This window comes from Watersipora subatra, chromosome 3 (genome assembly GCF_963576615.1).
Source record: "Watersipora subatra chromosome 3, tzWatSuba1.1, whole genome shotgun sequence".
NCBI classification, from domain to species: domain Eukaryota; kingdom Metazoa; phylum Bryozoa; class Gymnolaemata; order Cheilostomatida; family Watersiporidae; genus Watersipora; species Watersipora subatra.
Genome location: NC_088710.1, coordinates 51915072 through 51938674, shown reverse-complemented (window position 1 = coordinate 51938674; position 23603 = coordinate 51915072). Strand labels below are relative to the sequence as shown.

The 23603-nt window shown below is 34.9% G+C and overlaps 1 protein-coding gene across 2 annotated transcripts; it reads left to right on the top strand.

The window, feature by feature from the left end:
- The first annotated feature begins 3 nt into the window (after positions 1-3).
- Positions 4-22697, top strand: LOC137391747 (5'-AMP-activated protein kinase catalytic subunit alpha-2-like). 2 transcript variants are annotated; one of them, XM_068078282.1, is made up of 14 exons: positions 4-237; positions 1672-1813; positions 2104-2243; positions 3677-3775; positions 4036-4123; positions 5698-5767; positions 6154-6202; positions 6525-6630; positions 7047-7152; positions 7693-7804; positions 9813-9935; positions 15236-15450; positions 18532-18721; positions 21718-22697. In XM_068078282.1, exons 1-14 carry the CDS (start codon positions 135-137, stop codon positions 21831-21833), a joined length of 1659 nt encoding a protein of 552 aa, XP_067934383.1. In that variant the 5' UTR covers positions 4-134; the 3' UTR covers positions 21834-22697. The 2 variants fall into 2 exon arrangements, with proteins under 2 accessions (XP_067934383.1, XP_067934382.1); XM_068078281.1 differs by having other exon boundaries at positions 21712-22697.
- Positions 22698-23603: the final 906 nt, after the last annotated feature.

Genomic DNA, 23603 nt, shown 5'->3' with positions numbered 1-23603 from the left:
GACTTGAGCGATATGACGTAAATCTTTAAATGCGCACTTCGGTGTACTACGCTGTGCAATCGTGGTTATTGTGAATATCCGAATAGTGATTATGACTTGATATTTTTTCCATATTTGCCGTTCAACAAATACTAATGTCTTCAAGCGCAAAATTGCATTTTGACCGGGATGCGCCAAAGATAGGAAACTATGCTTTGGGTAACACCCTCGGGCATGGAACGTTTGGAAAAGTTAAAGGTAACATCACTCTTTTATTGTTTTTTTTCCATCCAATGTTATATACAGTCGAGTAAGTGAATTTTCTGTATAATACGGAATGATTTACTTTATTGTATATTATAGGATATACGATAATACTATCATATAATACAAGTACGTTCACTGTCACAAAAGGCTACAGTTGGCGCCAGCAAGTCCGAACTCTAACCACAATGAACTTCGATATTAGACCCTCTATTTTTCACTAAGTCTATTACTAAAAGTTATGCTGCTTGATTCGTGTACTTTGCCAAACATTGTCTGCATTTGGTAGATTGCCGGTTTGATTTGACTTTACAATGTGTATTACTGTTTACCATTTGTTGTAAGGATTGAAAGTCAAAGCTAATGATACACCATATATACACTAGGCTACACAAATCACTAAGGAAGGTGCCATTTTCAGACAAGTGAAGTTTTAGGTGTATTTGTAACTTTACACAAGTGTTTGCGGATTTTGGTCTTTATTTAATTTTTTATTAGCTATTGACAGTCAGTGAAGTACGATTCATTTATTAGTGGTACATAACGCTGACATGAAGTAGTATCTTTCAAAAGAGCTGTGAAGGAGTGGCAGCGCGGAACTGCGGCTTATAATTTGTGTCAAAAATCTTTGAGGCAGCTATAGGTTGCACAGTCATAGAGGCTACTGCCAGTTCAGGGTCAGGCCTCCAGTTGCTTGCGAGATGCGAGTGAAGTCACCACAAAGCTGGTGAATGCATTGCAACCACATTTCATGGCATTTAGTTGAAAAACTTAATTCGAAGAGGTGTAAAGGAAATTTTAATAATATGATGATGACCCTGAAGTGTCCGGTCGACACTATAAAAAGACTGTCTTAGGTCACAGCCTCCTTGGCTTTGCTTTGAATATATAAGCAGGTATGCGTTTCATAGGGACATCTCATCAATTAACATTGGAAACTTCATGATTACAGTACAACTGCTGACCAAAAGCATATGCAAGTTATCTATAGGCAACACCCGAGGACATGGGTGGTGTGTCCAGCAGGGGGCATATGAGATAGCGAATATTTGTGCTAAGTTTGTTCTTGTTTGGTATTAAGATATATAATAAGAACAATTGCTTTTTATCTCCTAAAGTTTTTTTCATGCTGTCCATTTTAACCATTTTTTTCTTATTTATTACAATCTCTATGTTCCTGTTCTATGCCTGCTCATTCTTGTTTTACTATGGAATAGTTTAAATCTGCTTTTTTATACAAAATGATACTGCCCAAAAATACATCGCAGAAACACTATTTTCAGGTGTAAGTGAAATAACATAGTTTTTAGTTCCTGACTATGGTAACGTAACTGCCATGGTAACGTATTAAATTTGAACATTGAAAGCAACATCTCATTGAACTTATTCATAATTGATTTCTAAAAATGCCTGCTTTTTCTGTTACAGTCGGTAAACACATCGTCACACATTCTCAAGTAGCAGTAAAGATACTCAATCGGCAGAAAATTAAGAGTCTGGATGTTGTTGGTAAAATCAAGCGAGAGATACAAAATTTGAAGCTTTTCCGCCACCCACACATCATCAAACTGTAAGTAGACTGCATTTATGTTGTATCTTGGTTCTTGGGTCATCGAATATCACATGCCATACCAACATATGTCCTTGGTTCCATCATATTTGTAAGTAAGATTTTGTAAAATCTTTGTAAAATATAGTATGTCTTCACTAATGAATGAATGCTTAGAATTTTTATGAAATACATTTTTTATTTTGCCCAACTTACTATTGAAGCGATGAAAACACATGGTTTGTCTTTTAAACTCGAGTATCTTGCTGCGGGTTAACAGCTGTAAGTTCTGGTTGTATGTTATACTGTAGTTATGAGGTCATCAGCACCCCTACAGACTTCTTCATGATCATGGAATTTGTGTCTGGTGGAGAACTCTTTGAGTATATTGTTAAAAATGGAAAGCTGAAAGAACATGAAGCCAGAAAGTTCTTCCAACAAATTATATCTGGTAACTGTTATTTATGTACTAAGGAAGTTTTGTTGAGTCACCGAACTGCACCTTTTTTCTCAATTTGCAACTTTTGTAGCAAAATTTACTTGAATTTTTATGAATAACATTAACTGTTTGGTTGTGTTGTCATTCACCGACAGACTTATTTATTATTATGCCTTCTTCGATGAATCTTGTAGGCATAGGCACAGCCTGGTCATTATTAACTATTATTTCGAATGATGCATCATTGAAAGTTAAGCTGCAGCATCTTGAGATATTTTTACCAGAAAGTTCATTTACCGTAGTTTACCTATTGGAAAACATGTAGGGCTCAATGAGCTGATTCAAAATTTATTTTGCTTCTGTAAGAATTCTTTTGGAAAAAAACATTCTTGTTACGATAGCAAATCTTTTTACACACATTCTAAATGCTATGGAAACAATTAAATTACTTGTTTGCATAATTATTTGAGACATTTTGATCAGGTTGTAGATTCGAGCAAAACTGGCCAAGTAAAATTTTAGCAATTCTAGTATTTTTTATGGAAAATGTTGCTCATATAATATACTATTGCTGAAGAAGCCAGGGATAGGATGAATAAGTGTTGCTGAAAGTTGCAAGATCTGAGCTGTTTAGTAGTTAAAGCTTAAAACTGGCTGATCAGCCCTTGAAAATCCTCATTTGGAAATAGTTCTGGTTACAAATGCTGATGAGATCTATTACACCCAAAATGTTATTCGTAAATTTATGAAGTTTATGCGGATGAATTATCAGGCTGTTTTTATAAGAACTATCAAATTTAATTACATTGTATGTGATGGATGTTTTATGAAAAATTGCTGTTTTTGTCATGTTTGCTGTTTTTGTCAACTACCTTTTAGACAGTGTTTTAATTCTTGAAGCTGTTTTTGTTTTTATTTAATTCTATCAGATGTCAAGTAATGTTTGTGTTTCCAATTATAGTTTGGTGCTAGGCTTAAGTTTGGTTAAAATTTCACGGGATTTATGGATGTTATTTATTTTATCTTCACCATGATAAAAAAAGAACAAGGGCATCAAATCAAACATGTTTGTGGCTGCTTTAGCCAGAGTATTAGTGACAGGCAGTATGGCAGCGTATAGTCTATAAATGGGATATAATTATATTACTATGAAGCTCAATAGATGGAGTGTGCGCACATTTTGCAGGACATCTAGAGATATTCAATATATGCCTTGATAATCATCAAAAGCTTCTCCCAAACAGCGGATGAAATTTCTCAGACAGTGTATATGAATTTAGTAAATATTTGTAGTAGTAGATGTTTATGTGAGGTATTGTGATTAGTGGCCATATTTTCCCATTGCCAATGCAGTAAGCGCATCTCAAAGCACAAGTTCTTGATAGCCATGAAGGCATCAGAATGGCTGATAACATAATGGTGAACTTTGGAAACTTGTCTTGCAGGAGTGGACTACTGCCATCGGCATATGGTTGTGCACAGGGACCTAAAGCCTGAGAATCTGCTTCTTGATCAGTACCTCAATGTGAAGATTGCTGACTTTGGTACGTATGCTCCTTATAACTTTCGATATCAACCTGCAATCGTAGTGTTTGATGTCTTTGATGCGGTGCTCTGTGACAACCAACTCTCTCTTTAGTCTCTTTGTATGATAGTCTATTTACTGTTTGTGATAATCCTCTTATCAAACCGTAGAAAAATCCTATGTTATTAGTACTTGCGGAGGGATGTGTACTGTTTTTCAGGCATTGGCTTTCATTCCCTTATCTCTTGCATAAGTTTTCTATGCCTCATCTCTTTATAGGCTTATCCAATGTGATGACTGATGGTGAGTTCCTTAAAACTAGTTGTGGGTCACCCAACTATGCCGCTCCCGAAGTCATTGATGGGAAGTAAGTGTTTATTTCTACTGTTAGTTTATGCTTGTCATATCGCCATGTCGATATCTATTGTTACTGTATGCTTGTCATATCGCCATACACTAACAGTAGGCAATATACTTGCCTACTGTTAGTGTATGCTTGTCACATGGCAATATACTTGCCTACTGTTAGTGTATGCTTGTCATATGGCAATATACTTGCCTGCTGTTAGTGTATGCTTGTCATATGGCAATATACTTGCCTACTAATAGTGTATGCTTGTCATATGGGAATATACTTGCCTACTGTTAGTGTATGCTTGTCACATGGCAATATACTTGTCTACTGTTAGTGTATGCTTATCACATGGCAATATACTTGCTTACTGTTAGTGTATGTTTGTCATATGTCAATATACTTGCCTACTGTTAGTGTATGCTTGTCATATGGCAATATACTTGTCTACTGTTAGTGTATGCTTGTCACATGGCAATATGCTTGCCTAATGTTAGTGTATGCTTGTCATATGGCAATATATTTGCCTACTGTTAGTGTATGCTTGTCACATGGCAATATACTTGTCTACTGTTAGTGTATGCTTGTCACATGGCAATATACTTGCTTACTGTTAGTGTATGTTTGTCATATGTCAATATACTTGCCTACTGTTAGTGTATGCTTGTCACATGGCAATATACTTGTCTACTGTTAGTGTATGCTTATCACATGGCAATATACTTGCTTACTGTTAGTGTATGTTTGTCATATGTCAATATACTTGCCTACTGTTAGTGTATGCTTGTCATATGGCAATATACTTGTCTACTGTTAGTGTATGCTTGTCACATGGCAATATGCTTGCCTAATGTTAGTGTATGCTTATCATATGGCAATATATTTGCCTACTGTTAGTGTATGCTTGTCACATGGCAATATACTTGTCTACTGTTAGTGTATGCTTGTCACATGGCAATATACTTGCTTACTGTTAGTGTATGTTTGTCATATGTCAATATACTTGCCTACTGTTAGTGTATGCTTGTCACATGGCAATATACTTGTCTACTGTTAGTGTATGCTTGTCACATGGCAATATGCTTGCCTAATGTTAGTGTATGCTTGTCATATGGCAATATATTTGCCTACTGTTAGTGTATGCTTGTCACATGGCAATATACTTGTCTACTGTTAGTGTATGCTTGTCACGTGGCAATATACTTGCCTACTGTTAGTGTATGCTTGTCACATGGCAATATACTTGTCTACTGTTAGTGTATGCTGGTCACATGGCAATATACTTGCCTACTGTTAGTGTATGCTTGTCACGTGGCCATATACTTGCTTACTGTTAGTGTATGCTTGTCACATGGCAATATATTTGCCTACTGTTAGTGTATGCTTGTCATATGGCAATATATTTGCCTACTGTTAGTGTATGCTTGTCACATGGCAATATATTTGCCTACTGTTAGTGTATGCTTGTCATATGGCAAATTGTCGAGCAATCTTACTGTCTCTGGCGAGAGGTCTGGTCCATGAGTTTGTCTAATAGTTTATTGACTGTCATTTATGTCATCGAAGGTTACATCGAAGGTTTATTACAGGTTGTATGCTGGCCCTGAAGTGGATATCTGGAGTTGTGGAGTCATACTTTATGCTCTGCTATGTGGTAGTGTAAGTGTTATGGCTTGTTCTGACCAGTACCTGTATTTAATATAATTATGACTGGAGAACAAAACTGCATCATATGTATGTAGCATCTTGTAGTCCAGTGTACAGTTCCATTATATGATTAAGTACTATTTGTGCCATATGAACATTTCATACATGCATACATACATGTAGTCATACCATTTCATGCTTATTCCTGTTATACAGTATTCTTATCAGTGTGTAGTATTATAGGGGTTTAATAATTAATGTATGAACTAAGTGAATTAACCACTCTACATGATTTCTATGCTTGTGAAGTTGTATGGAATAAACAGTGAGTCTCTCGCTTTGCTCTGCTTCTTTAGTAGTTATTACAGAAATTATCTCATGCATATTGATTGTTGTAGCTGCCCTTCGATGATGACCACATAGTTACGCTGTTCCGCAAGATTAGATGTAAGTTGGCTTGCGCATGGCATGCTATAGCAAGTGCTACTATCTATAGTATAATTACTAGTTGACTGGCCAATCATTGGCTTCATTAATTTACTTTTCCTGTAATTTTTTTTGTTGAATATGACTTGACTGTTTTATAATATGCTGATCATTATTTCACCCACATTTTACTTTCAACACAAAAAGGTTAACACCGCTGGCATCAAACATATAATTTTGGGAAGCAGTTTATGATAGATTTTTGGTAATCTTGAAACATCCTTTGAGATAAATTGAACTGGCTGCAAAATGACTTATGTAACTGTACCCTTTACTTTTGCAGCCGGAATATTTGGTGTGCCTGACTATCTTAATCAGCAAGTTGTAGACCTAATTGTAAAGATGTTACAAGTCGACCCTTTGAAGCGTGCCACAATTCGAGACATAAGGTAGACTCTCCACTATAGTTCCACATCTTCCTGTTTGTTGATTAAACATTCCTCTAAAACTCTCTAAAACTACCTACGCTTAATTCTTGCCATGCTTCGTTGAGAGAACTCTTCACAATGTGTCAGCAATGTACGCTAGCAGATGTGAGAACAACTTATTTTGTGTTATAAAACTGAATTGTGAATTTTACTGAGAGTCAAATATCGCTCATAAATTTTTGTTACATTTTTATTATTTTGGTAAGTGCATCTCAACGAGTTATTTGCAAAGAAACAGGTTCTGTTACATACATTTAACAATCACAAATTTTCCATGTTTAGAATATCGGTGATACTGTCTCAGCATTAGCAGTGTTGTGATTTGATTAGCTTGATGACTTGTACATGGAACTACAACTATTGTCCATCTCTTGTAGAACTCACAGCTGGTTTAAAACAGATCTACAGAGCTACCTGTTTCCCTCGCCCAATCACCATGATGATAATATAGTCGATGTTGACATAGTCATTGAACTTTGTGAGGTATTCTTTATAAAACTTACAGTACGATTTTATGGAACCTCTCTCTGTGTTCTGTATGACACCCATCCTGATCAAGTTGTATGTTCTATAGTATGACACTCTGATCAAAATGTATTGTGTATAGTATGCAAATACAATATATTTGCATACTATACAAATGCATACTATAATATTCTACCCCCTTTTGCTGTATGGGGTATTCGTTATAGAATCTACCCTACAACTCTGTAAAACCTTTTTCTTTGTTCTGTGCGACTCTGAGTACTGGTAATTCAATGCTTTTCTACAATCACCTGCATCACCTTGTCATAGCAAGACCTGATACATTTATACACCGCCTGAGTTTTTATTGAATGGCTCTTTTATACACAATTAAGTACTAGAAAAAGTTGTAGGAATTTCATAGGATTTATTTGACTACAAACTGCTTAACGGGAATATCTGCCATGTATGTAACTTATCAGATAGAGAATAAAACAGTATTGCTCTGTGATAGACAGATAATGAAGCCTGCTATAGAGGGTGTTCTGTTTTGTGTAGAAATATGGAGTGGAGCAAGAGGAAGTGACTCGGGCCTTGCTCAGCGGTGATCCATCAGATCAGTTGGCAATAGCCTACCATCTTCTTGTTGACAACAAGATGATGGCTGAAAGTAAGTGAATCATATTACTGCCTGTTTTTGAGTGGCTAGCTATCAGCACTGATGGCAGTGATGGTATATTGTTGTGATTCAACTGACAACCATTGGATGATTTATCATGTTTTATGATCAAGCACCTGTCTTTTTGCTGCTTCATTAGAATCTATAAATAAGTTGCGCTGTCTATTGCAATATCAGTGTTTATCAGCGGTTAAAGCATCAGTTTAATAATAGTTTTTGTTTAGCATCTTTTATTTTTGCAAATGATCAATATCCAAAAACACAGACGATACAAAATTTCAATTTTGAGAAAGCAACATTGCTGCCTTGAAATTTATTATCTTAAACTAGAGTAAGTAGGCACTCCTTTCTCTTATCAAAATTTTAACGAATGGCATCAGAGCTCTTATGCTGAACTATTTTATAACTCTATTACTCCCTAGTAAGTGCTGTCATAGACATTAAATAACATTTATAAAAACAGTATTAGCGTTGCTACTAAGCAGATTTGAGTATGAAACAGATGACCTCATCTGATGCATTCTCCAGTGTTTTAGTGTAATGCTTTCTTCCATACATGCATTTCGCGCTGCAGTTGGTGATGCATCTAATAAAAACATTACCCCATTTCAGCACCTTTAATTAATCTGATATCAAGTGCGCTAGATCCTTTGTATACAAATAGAGTGAGCCAAAATTCAAAACCTTGGCAAATTCATGGGCCAACAATGATATTTGTAAAGAAAGTTGTGATTTAGGTAGAACAATGAACATTATTTATGGATCTAAAGAAATTTTGTTTCAAGTTGAATATTAAGCAGGAAAGGTGTCATACTATACAAAATACAACTTGATCAGGAAGGGTGTCATACTATACAAAATACAACTTGATCAGAAAGGGTGTCATACTATACAAAATACAACTTGATCAGAAAGGGTGTCATACTATACAAAATACAACTTGATCAGGAAGGGTGTCATACTATACAAAATACAACTTGATGTAGAAGGGTGCTATACTATACAAATACAACCCAATAAAGCACATATAAAATCGAATATCTAATGGATATTCAAATAAAGCAAATCAACAGCATGTATTTGTTCAATAAATTTAAATATAAATCATTAATAAAACTCCCATGCCTTCTTTTTTCTTTAAATTCTTTTAAATTTCTTCTCCAATCTTAATTCGCAAGCTTATCATTGATTTTACATGCAAGATTCAGTGTTGGCGATACATGAACTGCCGATGCCGGGTGGGGGGGGGGTAAGTTGTAAGTAGTCATTTGGTATTGCCTCATTGGCCAAATGTAACTACGGTAACTACTTTATGGGTCAAATCACTTACCATATCACTATGAAATATTTATGTTTGCACTAAATTCTTGTTAGACTGGTGAGTATCTTTAAAAGTTATTTATGAGGTTGTATCTCTCAAAATTTTGTGAGTTTGCAAGCAAGTACCATTTCTACTGTTTTCTAATATGGATCACATCTCTCAGTGAGGTTATAAGCTTATGCAGTCATTGACCGGACACACCAGTCACTCTGTACTCATCTTTTGTTGTTTCTTGCATAATCAAAGGCCTATGGCCTATATTTATTTGGGTCATAGGCTAATGACACTTTTTATATAGCTGTAGCATAGGTTGCTTCGCCTCGTGTAGAGTTTAGGTTTTTTGGTTGCATTTGTTTTTGACTCTTTTGAGTTGTTTTGATTTGAAGAAAATTCACCTCTCTCAGTTCTCACACCTATCTGATGCATGGCTTCCCACTCCGTATATGTCTTCGTTTCTATTCCAGTTTGAAGTCCAAATGTAAAATAGTATTAGCATACTCAAGGTTCTCTTGCCTAGCTTTTCTGGATTTTTGTATGTCCACACGGTATTGTGATGATGGGCATGGTGAAATGCATTCGATGTTACCGTCAATGCGCATGTGTAAAGATTAATGGATGACTCTTTGTAGCGCTAACAAAATATTTTGCATATTTTGATTCTGGCACCCCTTTATGTAGGTGAAGAGGCTGAAGAGCCAGAGCAGGTGAAGAATTTTTTCATTGCTAATAGTTCTCCCACGCATGATGCTGAGTTCCCTGGGTCATCCAACAAACCTATCCATCCTGAGAGAAACTTACCAGGTCTGTCTTTGAGTTTTCGTTCATGTTTAATTTGTTATCAGAAGTATGTAATCTAGACCTCTTTAGGATTTGTGGGGCCTGAAAATTCTAGATATTAGGAAATGGTAAGTCACTTTAACTAGAGCATCGAGCCCATGTGGCTAGCTTTGCTTATCAGCTTGACTAAAGCCAATACAAAATAATCTGTGGTATGTGGCTAGTTTACTTGACAAGCCTTTAGATGCCATGACTGACAGCTATTTTCTGTTGTACTTGTTTAACGTCCCACTGTTTATCCAAATCCATTTTAGTTCTAAATTATTTGCTGTATATTAAGGTAAACATCTGTCAATTATTTTTACGTTTGGATCAGTTTACAAATGTTGCTGCTATATTTTTTCAGTCACCAGTTTATCTGAAATTTCTTTTCTACTTTCTTTTTTGTTGTTTAATGAATACAACACTCCACAAATGGTAATTTCATCAAATAGTCTAGTCGGAGATAAAACCTAAGTCGTGATGCGATTCGCTATTAATGAGCTGTTAGTCCTAACTATAATGAACTAGTACACTCGGCAATCCCGTACACTGTGAAAATCATCATGAGTAATCAGTATATTGAGAATAACCCAGGATATGATTAGGGCTCCCGAGAGGTGTAATGGTAGTGCGGTTGCGTTTTAATTGGTTGCCCTGGGTTTGATTCCCATGCAGGAAATCCTTTTTTCAAAGCTCTCTTGTAATTTGATTCAGAGGTGCGTATAAATTCTGTATAAGTTTTGTTATGACTTTTGAACCAAATTAATCATCATAAATTTTAACATTAGTTGATGCCGTGAAAAATACCACGATTGTTTTACAGAATGAGAACGAACAGTTTTCGGTCATTTTCAAAAAGACCGTGAGCATGTCTGACTCGGACGATTTATCAATATTATTCCAGTTTATGGCATTATTATTACTGATAAAATATGAATCATAACTTTTAGTAGTACTATTGTTCAATAACAATCACCCAAAGTCTATCGATTTGAAATTAGTAAAAAAATTTAGCAGTAATACGTCTGACACGACTGGTCATTGCTAACAATAAGTTGCGATAACAAAAAGGTTTTGCAAAGCGAAACTACATTACACTCAGGATAGGTTGTTAGCATGCAAAGCGAAACTACATTACACTCTGGATAGGTTGTTAACACATTTTTATTGGCTCAACGCATGCAGATAATCGGTTCCTTTCGTGTTTAGTTATAGATACGTTGGGGTAATTTAGTGGTATAGTGGTTAGAGAGCAGGACTGTATATCGGAGTACCTGAAGTCAATTCGAGTGCAGGCAATTTTATTGCTAACGTTGTTGGCATGGCTTTGGGCGGACAAACTAACGGACACTGCTCTTATTATAGTAAAGATTGTTGGCTTCTATATCCAGCTATTGTCTTACAATCAGCAGCACTCACAAGCCTGTATTGTGTAGCTTGGTTGGTGTGTTATAATTTTACAAATCTGCAGGTGTATCCAACTTTACGGTTGAGTTGCAACAAAATTCACATTACAGATTTTCGATAGCAAAAGATTCACCATATATGTCTTACTCTGCGGTGTTGTAGGTGCAAAATATGTGGAAATGTGATTATAAGCTCTTAAAAACTCAAAAACGAACAGCTAATTGCAGCCATCACAAAACCGCCGTAGATTAGAATCTCTTTCCAAAACGGCTCAAATGGTACGTAGTTGTACAAGATGGCTTCTGTTTACACTTTCACGCAACCTCATTCGTCGAAATATTTTCACAAATATACTTCACGCATTCAAGAAAACCATGTCTATTGTTCTTTCACGTCTATTTTATCGTCATTGTAAGGCTGTCACGTTCAGCACTGATATCTTATAACTTACCGTAAAAATTCGTTTAATTTTTTAACCTTAGCTCGAAGGAGTACATATCATTGTCTAACAAACATGATGAGCCTGTTGGTCACCTGTGATAATCGAAAAATGCTGCAGAAATTGTTCACGAAGTATTGGTAACATGATCAGATTATAGCATCTGATAACATGATCATTATACGAGCATCTATATTTGATACGGGTCTTCGGTAAAACCCGAAGTGTTTGTCATAAACTAGTGTTATGAGAAGTTTTATATTGAGCCTTTTAATGGCCTTTCAATTTACGTGAGAACATCATGTGACAAAACAATAACCAAATGTAATGACTACGTCAGAGAAATAAACTGATTCCAATCTACGGCGGTTTCGTGATGGCTGCGATCAACTGTTCGTTTTTGAGCTTTTAAGAGCTTGTAATCACATTTCCACATACAGTGCACCCTCGAGATACGATGTTAATCCGTTCCAAAGCTGGCATCGTATGGCGAAAAAATCGTATGTCGGGGTATAGAAACCATTGTAATTATACAATGGAAAAATGCAAGATAAAAATCGTCCAAAATTTTATAAAAATGCTGTACATATTGAAAATTAGTAACAAAATAGTATGTTAATCTATGTTTTTGTATGTATTTTGAATTAGTTTACTGAATTTCAACTTATTATCACGAAATTTTATCCTTCATAAGTTTCTGTCTTCACTTTCATTATAAAATTTAGCGCGTCTGGTTGAAACCTTTTTCAACCAGAATTCAATAAGAAAGGCCGAGCGATGCAGTTATCGAAATCGGCTTCTCACACACCTGACCATTTAATGGCTACCGAAAAGAAAAATGAAATTTTATTTACTATTATACAGGACGTACATACCTTTGAAGTAACGTGACTTTAGCTAGTACATGTAGCGAATAAAGCAGAGAAGAGGTAAAAACGTATCATTGTTAATTATGTTGCTGTACACTTGAAGGTTAATTTAATACGTAATGAAATGGAATTTTTAGCAGGCGAAAGAAAGTTGTCTAGTCCTGTCCAATTTTTCTTCTTATTTAAAAGAAAAAATGATGGCGCAATGCAGAAAACTGCTAGCTAGCTAACGCTTGTAGAAGGATCCAGACAAGGTGCTACAGTAGTTTTTCTTGTATGAAACGTGCACAAGAATCAATGTAACCATACGTACAAAGTTTGTACGTATTTATACACTAGAGGACAAGGCTTTAACAAGTTTCAGAAAGTAATGTGAATGCCTCAACTATCTTGAGTAGCTAGTTATATGAGTTACATACATACGATGAATTGTATTCACATAGGAGATAACAAGCCCATCTGCAAAGACATGGTTAAACAAGAAAATAAAACATAAAATCAAAAGGAAACAAATAAAATGAATAAAATATGAAAAACGTGCCACACAAGAGATAAATAATATATATTATACATGTATTGTTTTAATGTACCATTCCACATCAGTAAATTAAACAATTGAAATATTTCTGCCAATGTGGGAGTTTTCTGTATCTTCTACCTCCTCGCCCTTACTAATTGGTTGCTCCTTTTGAATGCTGATCGCGTGCATGGCCTTGTAACTCCTTCAAATCTTCAGTCGTAAGCTTCTTCTTGTGCTTGCTTTAATGGAGTTCTTGTTTTAATAATAATTGCAAATTCTGATTGGTTGCGATCATATTCCTTGACAATGTTAATAATACGGGTGCCTTCTTCTTATTTACAACATCCAACTTTGTTGACATAGAAATCATTTTTCTTTCGTTTTGTATCAGTCTCAGATTCTATAGCTAACGAATTAAATGTAGATACTCGTAGGTATATACGTATGCTGACTAAAAGTTTATAGTAAAAGATATTATAATGCTACAAATGAATATTTCCTCTGCCTTGAGTATTTTACACGAAAATTTCCACGCGGAATTCTGACATGAGAGAAGTCGATCATCGTGTCTCTTCTAAACGTTCTGAAAATGTTTTTGGCACACTATGTTTCGGTGTCTTTTTTTAATTCGACGTGCGTTATGAGCACACCGACCGCCAAATTTTAACTCGGGCGAAACTTTTCTCACAATCGTATGGTGAAATAAAATTCGTATAGCGAGGTGAAGATCTCACAATGTTTGACTTCGTAGGGGGAAAAATCGTATATCAGGGTAATCGTATATCGAGGGTACACTGTATCTTGCACCTACAACACTGCAGAGTAAGACATGGTGAATCTTTTGATACCAAATAACAGTAATGTGAATTTTGTTGCTAGTCAACCTTTAAGCACACAGTTTACCTAAAATCACCGTCAGATAGCAGCAAACCGTCCTGTTAAACTTGTAACATGGTATTTATATAAATAGATCGATTAATAGTCAGGTTCACTTCAGAGAGATAAGGCATAGAAATTCTCTCAGGTCTATAAATGCTTACTATTTGGGTGAGGTAGGTTTTCAAAAACAAGTGTAGGAGAAGTGCATTGGACAGTTCGCTGTCAGTAAGAAATTTTTTTATAGATTAGAATATTTTTATAGAAGGTTAGAGCAATAACATCTTTTGCCATTATTCTCCAGTGCACCGGTGTTCATCTTCAGCCAATTAGGTCTTAGGCTATGGTATGAGTACATTTCATGCTTTAGAGTAATCACATTGCTTGGTGAATTAAAGTCACAATGAAAGAAATGTCTACTCATAATCTTATGTTATATATTGGCTCACAGGGGGTGTTTAAACTGACCAGTTTATGAAATCAGTTGTAAGGACTAATACATAGTTATACTTATATAACTATACTTACTAATATATAGTCACTGGCCTACCACTTGTGACTAATGGCTACATTTACTAGCTTAATTTTGGCTGTCAAGTAGTTTATGATTGCTGTAGATACAAAGATTGCTTTGTGACATGACTGGCTTTCTCATTATTTAGTATAAAGGTGATTTTTAGCTTATTACTCAAAATTTCCAACCATTGTTCACTAGTATGTGCTGTATAGGTGACAGACTTGTATCAACTATAACTGTCTAATTGTAACCATAGCTCGAACCATAACTGCGCATGTCAAGGTCAGAGTGTTACTTGAATAATAGTACACACCATCTGCCCTGTGTAATTTAAAGGCCTGTCCATGGTTTCGGTTCCTTCAGATAGCAGACTTTCATTCTTGCTAAGTTAGAACATAGGAAATGTACAGCTTTAAGAGCTGCGCTTGTCTTAATAAATTTAGTTATTGAGGCGCTAAAGGGAAACATTGCCGATGGCATTTGATATATTATTATTGTTATAACACTACAGATAAATGATTCTTGTGTTTTTGTTATGACAGTAGTTACTGGTGAAATCGTAGATATAAAACACCATTAAGTTTACAAAATCTCTTTCTTTCAGATGATTTCCAGTCATTTAGTTCTTCCATGTACTAGCTAATTTATATGCAGATGCCAATTTGACTGTTACACTCGAAGAGGGGAAGAAGGGCTCGTCAATGGGCTCCAAGAGGGCCAAATGGCATTTGGGTATCCGGTCACAGAGCAAGCCTCATGACATCATGCATGAGGTCTTCAGGGCAATGTCCTCTCTTAACTTTGAGTGGAAGATTATTAATCCGTTCCATGTAAGGGTGCGCAGAAAAAATCCAGTTCTCGGAAACTACGTGAGTCTTTTGAATAGTTGAACTTCAAAGGTCATGCTATTGTTATGTGTACAAAATAAGCTGTTATGTTACACTGTATTTGGTTATTCTATTCTTAGCATCATTAATTTCTGTATTAGAAAATCTCACCTGATACTTTACAGCCCGAGGGTTGTTGCCTAATCTGTGTGTAACCTAATTTTGCTCATTGCCGCAATATGCAAAACTAACAACCTTTAATTTTTTTCATAATTTTTTCTTCTCATAACATAATAGTTTTTCCTTCACTAAAAACCTCTTTATTGCCAAACCTCGACAGATGAAGTTTATCATTTTCAAACTTTTTTTATGTTAAATCTGTCGTATGTTGGAGCAAAAGAATAAATTGAATTTCAGTTGATTCGTTCCACTGCTCTAAAACCTGATGATAAGTTTTCTCAGGTAATTACATTTAGCATTAAAAAATACATTATACTAGAAATTCCACTGTCATACAGCCTACGACCAAAGTGATATTGGAGAAAAGAAAAGGTACTGATGGTTGAGAAATGCAATATTAGCAGTCAAATGGCACCGCAGTGCAATAGGATAACTGCAATGGTAGCTGTAATGTACTGGGTGTGGGTGTTATTATATACAACAAACAGCAATAATGAAAGGAAAAGATTATATGTTTATATCTCTCCCCCAGCAATAGGAGAAATGCAATATTGGCCAATATTAAAAGTAAAATGCACTGATATTATTAGAATAACCAATATTATTAATATAGTAATAGTATAAAACCAATGCACAATTTTGTTTACATTTCAAAACGTCATAGCTAACAATATCAAGAAGTGATATTTATATAGATTTTTAGAAAATCTATTTAAAAAAGTGTTTGGTCATGACAAACAGCAATAATGAAAGGAAAAGATTATATGTTTATATCTCTCCCGCTGCAATAGGAGAAATGCAATATTAGAAGTAAAATGCACTGATATTATTAGAATAACCAATATTATTAATATAGTAATACAGTAATAATAGAAAACCAATGAACAATTTTGTTTACATTTAAAAACGTCATAGCTAACAATATCAAGAAGTATCAAAAAGAATATCCAAACTTTGTAATAGTAATACAGTAATAATAGAAAACCAATGCACAATTTTGTTTACATTTCAAAACGTCATAGCTAACAATATCAAGAAGTATCAAGAATAATATCCAAACTTATAATTAAATATCGTAATCTCATAAGAATTGTTAGAAAAAAATATCATCGTCATTTCCTTTACTTACACTGCGTTGGACATCAGTTAGAATACCAAAGTACTGGAATGTTTCTAAAAAGTCGGATACTTTGAAATCAGCAAAGATGAAACGATTTCAGTACTCCTACATTAATTACAGAAACCGTCGACAATGCTATAGACTGGTGAAATGTGCACGTTATTTTTTCGCGAAATGCGCACGATGTAATCGTTCTATTCTCTGTCGCCCGGCGTTTCAATTTCCGGTCTTAACTTTTATTAAACCAAGCTTTTCCAGCGATTTGCGACGATTTTCGTCCAAATAAATCTGTCTATTTGGGTATAATCCGATCAGATGGGTAAGTTTTTAGAGAATTTCGATAATTTACAAAGACTTGGTAACATATTTAAATGGGCCTATATGTGTTTTGTATCGTTATTATACTTTAACTAATCTACAAAACGATGGTTAAATTTGTTGATGAAATTTTTATACAAGGGTTCGTCTCATTGTTGATGAATAATTTTCGTAAGTTGTGTGCACATGCATTTATCATAAAAACTCCCAAACTTCGCAGCCGCTCGTTTGGTCGTGGGATAAAGGGATATAATGAACAAATGGAACAAAACTACATTGTATTACAAACTAAATGGATATACTAAAAATCCATAAAAAGAGGTTTTAATTGTTACTTTTATTACATTTTATTGTTTTAGTTTTCACAAGTCGCGTCATTTTAACTTATGACACTGATCTTTCAAGAAACTTGGCATTCTATGTTGGAAGTTATTTCAGACGTTGAGCAAAGATTTGCTTAAACTTTACGTTGTCAAATAATTCGCATATAGATGACCGTGAAACAAAATTTGATAGTATTTTTACTTTTACAGTTTGTAATTCAATAACAGTGATTTCCGCTATATATAGTCTGTTGAACGAAACCAAATAATATCTGTGTATTATGTATTTTGTTTTGATCAATATTGTTATAGATTTTTGCTCAAACTAAGTATTAGCATGAGTTGAAATTAATTGTTCTTACGTAACACGAGAGCATTACAGTTTTCCTCTGTCTAGAGTGCTCATGGATCTAGAACACACAGTTTTGCTATTTGAGAATTCTAGTCGAGTTGACAAAACTTTTTGTAATGAACACTCTCTGGGGCTCTTTTAGATAAGCTGGTAATTGCACCACTCTAACATAATTTAGTCTCTGATTATGTAGCCTTTCGCAACCAGAGTACCTGTTTGACATATTATGTTTTAAACATTTAATAGAACTTTCCATTTGTTCGACAAATAACAATATTTAATATTGTTAAAATTTAACAAATGTTGTTATGGGAATAATCAGCAGCTATCAACAGTTTAAAGATGAACTTACACTAATTTCTAGTAGATCTCATCAGAAAGTATCAGTATTTTTCATCATCGTTTTCGATAGTTGTTGATGTTTGAGGTGATCCGACTGCCACGATGTTTTAAGATTGAATGGACAAAACTTGATCGCGGTTAAAAGGCTCAGAAGAAAATACGTGTCAAAATAATGTCACTAGTTGCTATCGTTGCTAAAGTTGATATCGGCTAATGCATTCAAGTTGCAGCCTTTCGCGTCTCTATTCTGTCGGTCTCTACGCAACTACTATAGAAGTCATAACCGCGCTTTCATTTGATCTCAGCGTTTAACCTCAATTAAGTTTTGTCAATTTTAATCTTAAAGCATCTTGGCAGTTAGATCACCTCAAACATCAAAAACAATCATACAGGGACATGACTCCGTAGTTCAGCTTATCTGGATTAGAGAATCGTTCTTTAACATCTTTAGCATCTTCATTGCACCTCTTTTAATAATTTTATTTTAGACAAAAATGTCACTGCAGCTCTATCAAGTGGACAACAAGAGTTATCTCCTCGATTTCAAGTCGTTGAGCCCCCACATTGATGATGTAGCTAAGAACTCAGGCAATAGTTCTCTGAGCTCCTCGATTAATGACTTTATGGGACGTTCCATGTTTCATGAGCCAGAGACTGGGCTACGACCTACTAACAGCGGTAAGTATTATGCAAAGATTGACACTCATATGCATAGCCGTAGTGATCTGTAGCCTGATAGAGACGCTAGACTAAAGACTACACATACATAGCTGACACATGATATAGATATTTGCTCTGACTACACTACCGACACTATGCATGATGCATCGTATTGACAAGTAGATGGACCAATGAAAATTGGTATCAGTCACGTAAAGTCCGTGACATCATTGCTGAATACCGCTACTGAAACATCATCAGAATATTTATTATCTAATATGCATCATTGAAAAATTGTGATAGCAATAAAGTTAGTGCAGCAATTTGTTTTACTATATTTTTGGCCAAGAAAATGTGTTACACATAATCGGTAAAAACCACCTAGTCCAAAGATATTTGGGATTAAGCATGAAACAAACTATAGAAAAAAAACTAACTTTTAATAGATTTAATTACTTCAAGAATTGTCTGGAAGGTTTTATGAACAGTTCCAATTATATTTGTTAAAAGTGAGAATGTCTTTATTCATATATAAATAGCTGCTTGTGTGAAGCTCTGTTGTCTCATTTAAAATCAAAACTTGATGTAAATAGCATTGGAAAAGAATAAAATGAAAACGAAATTACATTTGTAAGAATTCAATATTTCAGCCAATCACAAATGGTTTTGTCTCTACCGATTTAGACCAACATGTTTCTTTTGGCACGACTTATCGCCAACACAATGACTACAATATATTGATGTTTGTAGCCAGTTTTTAATTTAGTACTACATTTGAATATGCTTGTCAATATTCTGGAAGATTATAGCAAGAAAATATCTTTAATATTTTGGCAGTCTCAGCCTATACCAGTCTGATGTAACATAAGTGCAGGCCTGTATTCAATCATAATTGACAGTTTATACACTTTGAGCACCTGCAACAGTTTTCACGTAGGAGAAACTGTCTGCTACTAGTTAAACCACTTCTTCCTTTGAGCTGTGCCAGCTTGTTTTATGGAAAAATAGCTACACGTACATATTTAAACTAACAAATCCCGTGATGTCTGACTGTATTTGACCTTTACTTTCGCTGCCCTAGCATATAAATTTGCTGCAGAAAGCTTGATTTGTTCATAGACTCAGAGATTCTTAGAGTCCTAACCTCCCGGTTGCACTGGCTAATACCTCACCAATAGAACACTATGGTAGCAGATCTTAATCTTCAAAAAGTAATGATAATTATGTGGAACTTACATAGTTGGTACAGGCACTGGTCAATTGTAAACAGATGCTCACAAGATCACTATTGTATTGTGACTATTCCTCTTGTTAAGTTTGGAATTTAACAATCTTTTGGCTGGTTGTCATTGTGAAATTGGATCTTTGCACCCCATCACAACAACAAGTGTCGAATTTAAAGCAGTATATGTATCTCGGTTGGCAGCAGCAATTGATGGCTAAATGTAAATAACAAAAGAGGCAGCGTTCAGTAAAGCAATTACCTATGATCATAAGCAATCATGTACATGTGTGATGAAAAAAAAATCAATTTTTCTTACATCCACAGATATATAAAGTTACCTGCAAATACTGTATAGAGCCTTCTAACAAAAAACTTGTGTGTTGACTGTTATTACTAGTTGAGTAAAACTTTGTGGTCAGCTTAAGACATGGAGCTGCATTTTGGTGACAAAATATTTTTCTCAAAATCAAACTACGGGTTGGCTGTCAGTGTGCAGACCAGTTTACTGGAGTTGATTTTGGCAGAGAGAGCTATTCAAGGTCAGACATCCTTCCTGTCACCCCTGGTGGCCTTTTTTGGCAATTGTAATCCAACCTGCTGTTTACAGGTCCGGTGCTCTAGGCTATTAGGTCAGGGCTGCTCCCGACAAAATGACGAAATAAATTTTCTAAACAACTCATACAAAAATACATATGAAGATGTAATTCATTGAAGCGAAGATTTAGGATAGCTAAACAAAAATTTTTCCAAAATGAATGATTGCTTTTATTGCTGATAAACATGTTTCGTTCAAAACTACAGATACAATTTATTGTAAATATCTCTTGGTCACTATGCTCACCGTAATATTTGGCGTAACATTTTATTTATTAGCAAAAAGAACATTTAGAATCACCTTCTAAAATTGCTTAGTAATGCTGCGATTTGCTGATTTATAATATTATTAGCTCTGTCGAACTAATACAATTTATCTTGGAAGGTTTTAAAGTAGAAATGTCATGACCTAGTCACTATATATTTAAATTGGCCTGCAAATGTCACAAGCCAAAAACAATGCATATGTTTACAGCCAAATTTGTAAAACAGTAGAAATTATCTTAGAGTTGGTACAGATAGTCTTGTGTGAACCTGATTCTTTTTTTTGTCAAGTATTATATTTATTACTATGTCCTACTAAATACTATATTTAGTAAAAACACAAGATCTTGTCCTCTGCTTTCCTATTTAAAGTATTGCTTATGGCCGTGCCGTGTGTTTCAACAATTCTCACTAAATTTCATGTGCATCAGCAGGAACGTAAATGAATGTTTACTTTTACACTGAGGTTTATTGTTTATGATCATTTGAGCTTTGTTTATACTTGTGTGAAAATGACAGAATGCTTTCAGTATGCACGCAGTGTAACCTCAATGTAGTCCGATATGCCAGTAGTACCAGTGAAAGTAGATTTGCTCTTAAAAACTTGGCAGTTTTACTGAATAATGATCAATGTTGCCCAATTTTTATGGGTTAAGTTGGACATACTCCCAAATCCACAATTAGCGATGATAAAAGATTGTCACAGCTTCAAATGTCACTTTTGCATTTATAGAGCCAAATATTGTTACATTTCTCAATCAATGAATAGGTTTTCACTGTTGGCATTCTACTTTACAATCAAATTTGTCATCTGACTTTTCGTAACTAATCTGCTAACCATGCCATTCTACTTGACTGTACGTAGAGCACCTGCTAGCCATGTCATTTTATTAGACTTCCCTTTTCATATCCTTTTTTTAACTAGTTGCAGAAGACACTATGGAGCTGGATGAGAGTCCTCCTATGACACCAGGAGCCTTGGGCTGCCATCAGACTATGGAGTTTTTTGAGATGTGCTCATCCCTCATTTGCGCTTTAGCGAGATAAAAACTTTTCTTTGACTTGTTATAGCTTTGTACATATATTCATTCACTTTTGCATTAAGATCAGTCAATTCGGGACTAATCTGTTCATAGCGTACTTTACCTTCAAGTTTGTTATTATGTCAACGACTGACATGGATTCTGTATGCTAGGCTACTCTGGCTGAGTGGTTTGCTATTTCTTTTGTCGAATTGCTAGGCAATTTATTTTTTGATAAACATAAAGGAAGTGTGATTAATGTCTTAAACGTGTTTCTCATCCTCATGCCTATCCCTTGGCTATCGACTGTCGGATTACTGTTTATATGCCTATTTTGGTTTTTTGATGGTCATCACCTGGTGGGACTATTATCATTTTGCAAAATAAGTGCTAATAACTTCATGTCACATGTTAAACCGCTGTAGTAATCAGTGATTGCATAAAGTACATTCTTGCATACTGCATCAAGTACCAGACCGCTCTCTGTGACGGCTTTGTGTCTCGGTGTCAAGGTTAGGAATGATGGTGGCATATAATGAATGCATTTTTATTATCATTTTAGTTGAATGAAGTGAACCTTGGCTTTATGTCATATTTTGGTAGGCGGTATTTATTTCATTTTGTGAATCTTTGATTTGTTACAGAACCATTATAGCTGACTCGTAACAACCATACATCTGTCGTTATTATAGCTGACTCGTAACAACCATACATCTCTCGTTATTATTTTGTTCAAATGCATTTAGTATGGCTCTGCCTCCATATCTTGCATGTATCTGCCTATAGGTTCTATCCCTATAATACAGTCAAACGCAGTCAAATGTGAAATTTAGCAAAATGATATGCTCCTTGGGAGTCTTGTTTACAATAAACAATATCATAACAAGGATACAGTGGTATGAGGTTATTTATTGTAAACTCAATGTATGCACATTACACTGACACACTGCGCATGTTTGATAAAACAGGAGAGTAGTTGAAGATTTGACTGTAAACTCTACAAAGTTGGTCTGACAGCTTAATTGCATTAGTCGAAATCTATCCGCAAATCATGTATTCTGAAGAAGAAATTGGTAGCAAAGTGTTTTTTGCTTATAAGACTGATAAAATCAAAAGACAGTGCGACCTTAATGATATTTTTAGCTTTGATAATTTACATGTCTTCGACATCCTGTACCGGTATACATGTATTACATTGCTTTTTAAATGCTAATGAAAAGCAAGGATCACCCTTCAAATGTTTTCAGTGTCTCAAAACCAATTTTACATTTATTAAGATTTTATTGGTCAACACCAAGGTTGTTGAATTCATGCTGTGTCAAAGCATTTACCCTATTTGCTTTTTTTCTACAGCTTGTTGGTTCCTTTGTTTTAGCGAACTTGTTGTAACTACTGTTGTAACTTGTTGTTGTCCTTTGGTGTAGTGACTGCGTTACGCATGGATAAACAGTCTTTCCTGTATAACATCCTTTTCTGAAACTAATTACCAGATTGACTTTATTGACCAGATTGACTCATTTGAAAGCCAAGACTCTGATGTATTGAAATATACAACAAAAAAATTATGTAATTTATGTGCTTTAAATTTATTCATCAAAGTGGCCTTGAATTACGATTAACCTACTCTTATAAAAGTTGAAAAACTCAACCCAGTTTTGTGTATCTATATCAAAGGAGCATTAACTAACATATTGGTAATCATTTAGCTACACAATAAACAGCAACTAATACCAATTGCTTGGTTTTATACCTACTGTTGTTTCATGTAATAAATGTCTCCTTGCACAAGCTTATG

What these genes read in the sequence shown, in the direction of transcription:
- LOC137391747 (XM_068078281.1), top strand. Translation starts at nt 135, where the DNA reads ATGTCTTCAAGCGCAAAATTGCATTTTGACCGGGATGCGCCAAAGATA. An exon ending in CCCGAAGTCATTGATGGGAA is followed by an intron (nt 4,124 to 5,697) that starts GTAAGTGTTTAT and finishes GGTTTATTACAG; the next exon opens with GTTGTATGCTGGCCCTGAAG. An exon ending in GCCACAATTCGAGACATAAG is followed by an intron (nt 6,631 to 7,046) that starts GTAGACTCTCCA and finishes CATCTCTTGTAG; the next exon opens with AACTCACAGCTGGTTTAAAA.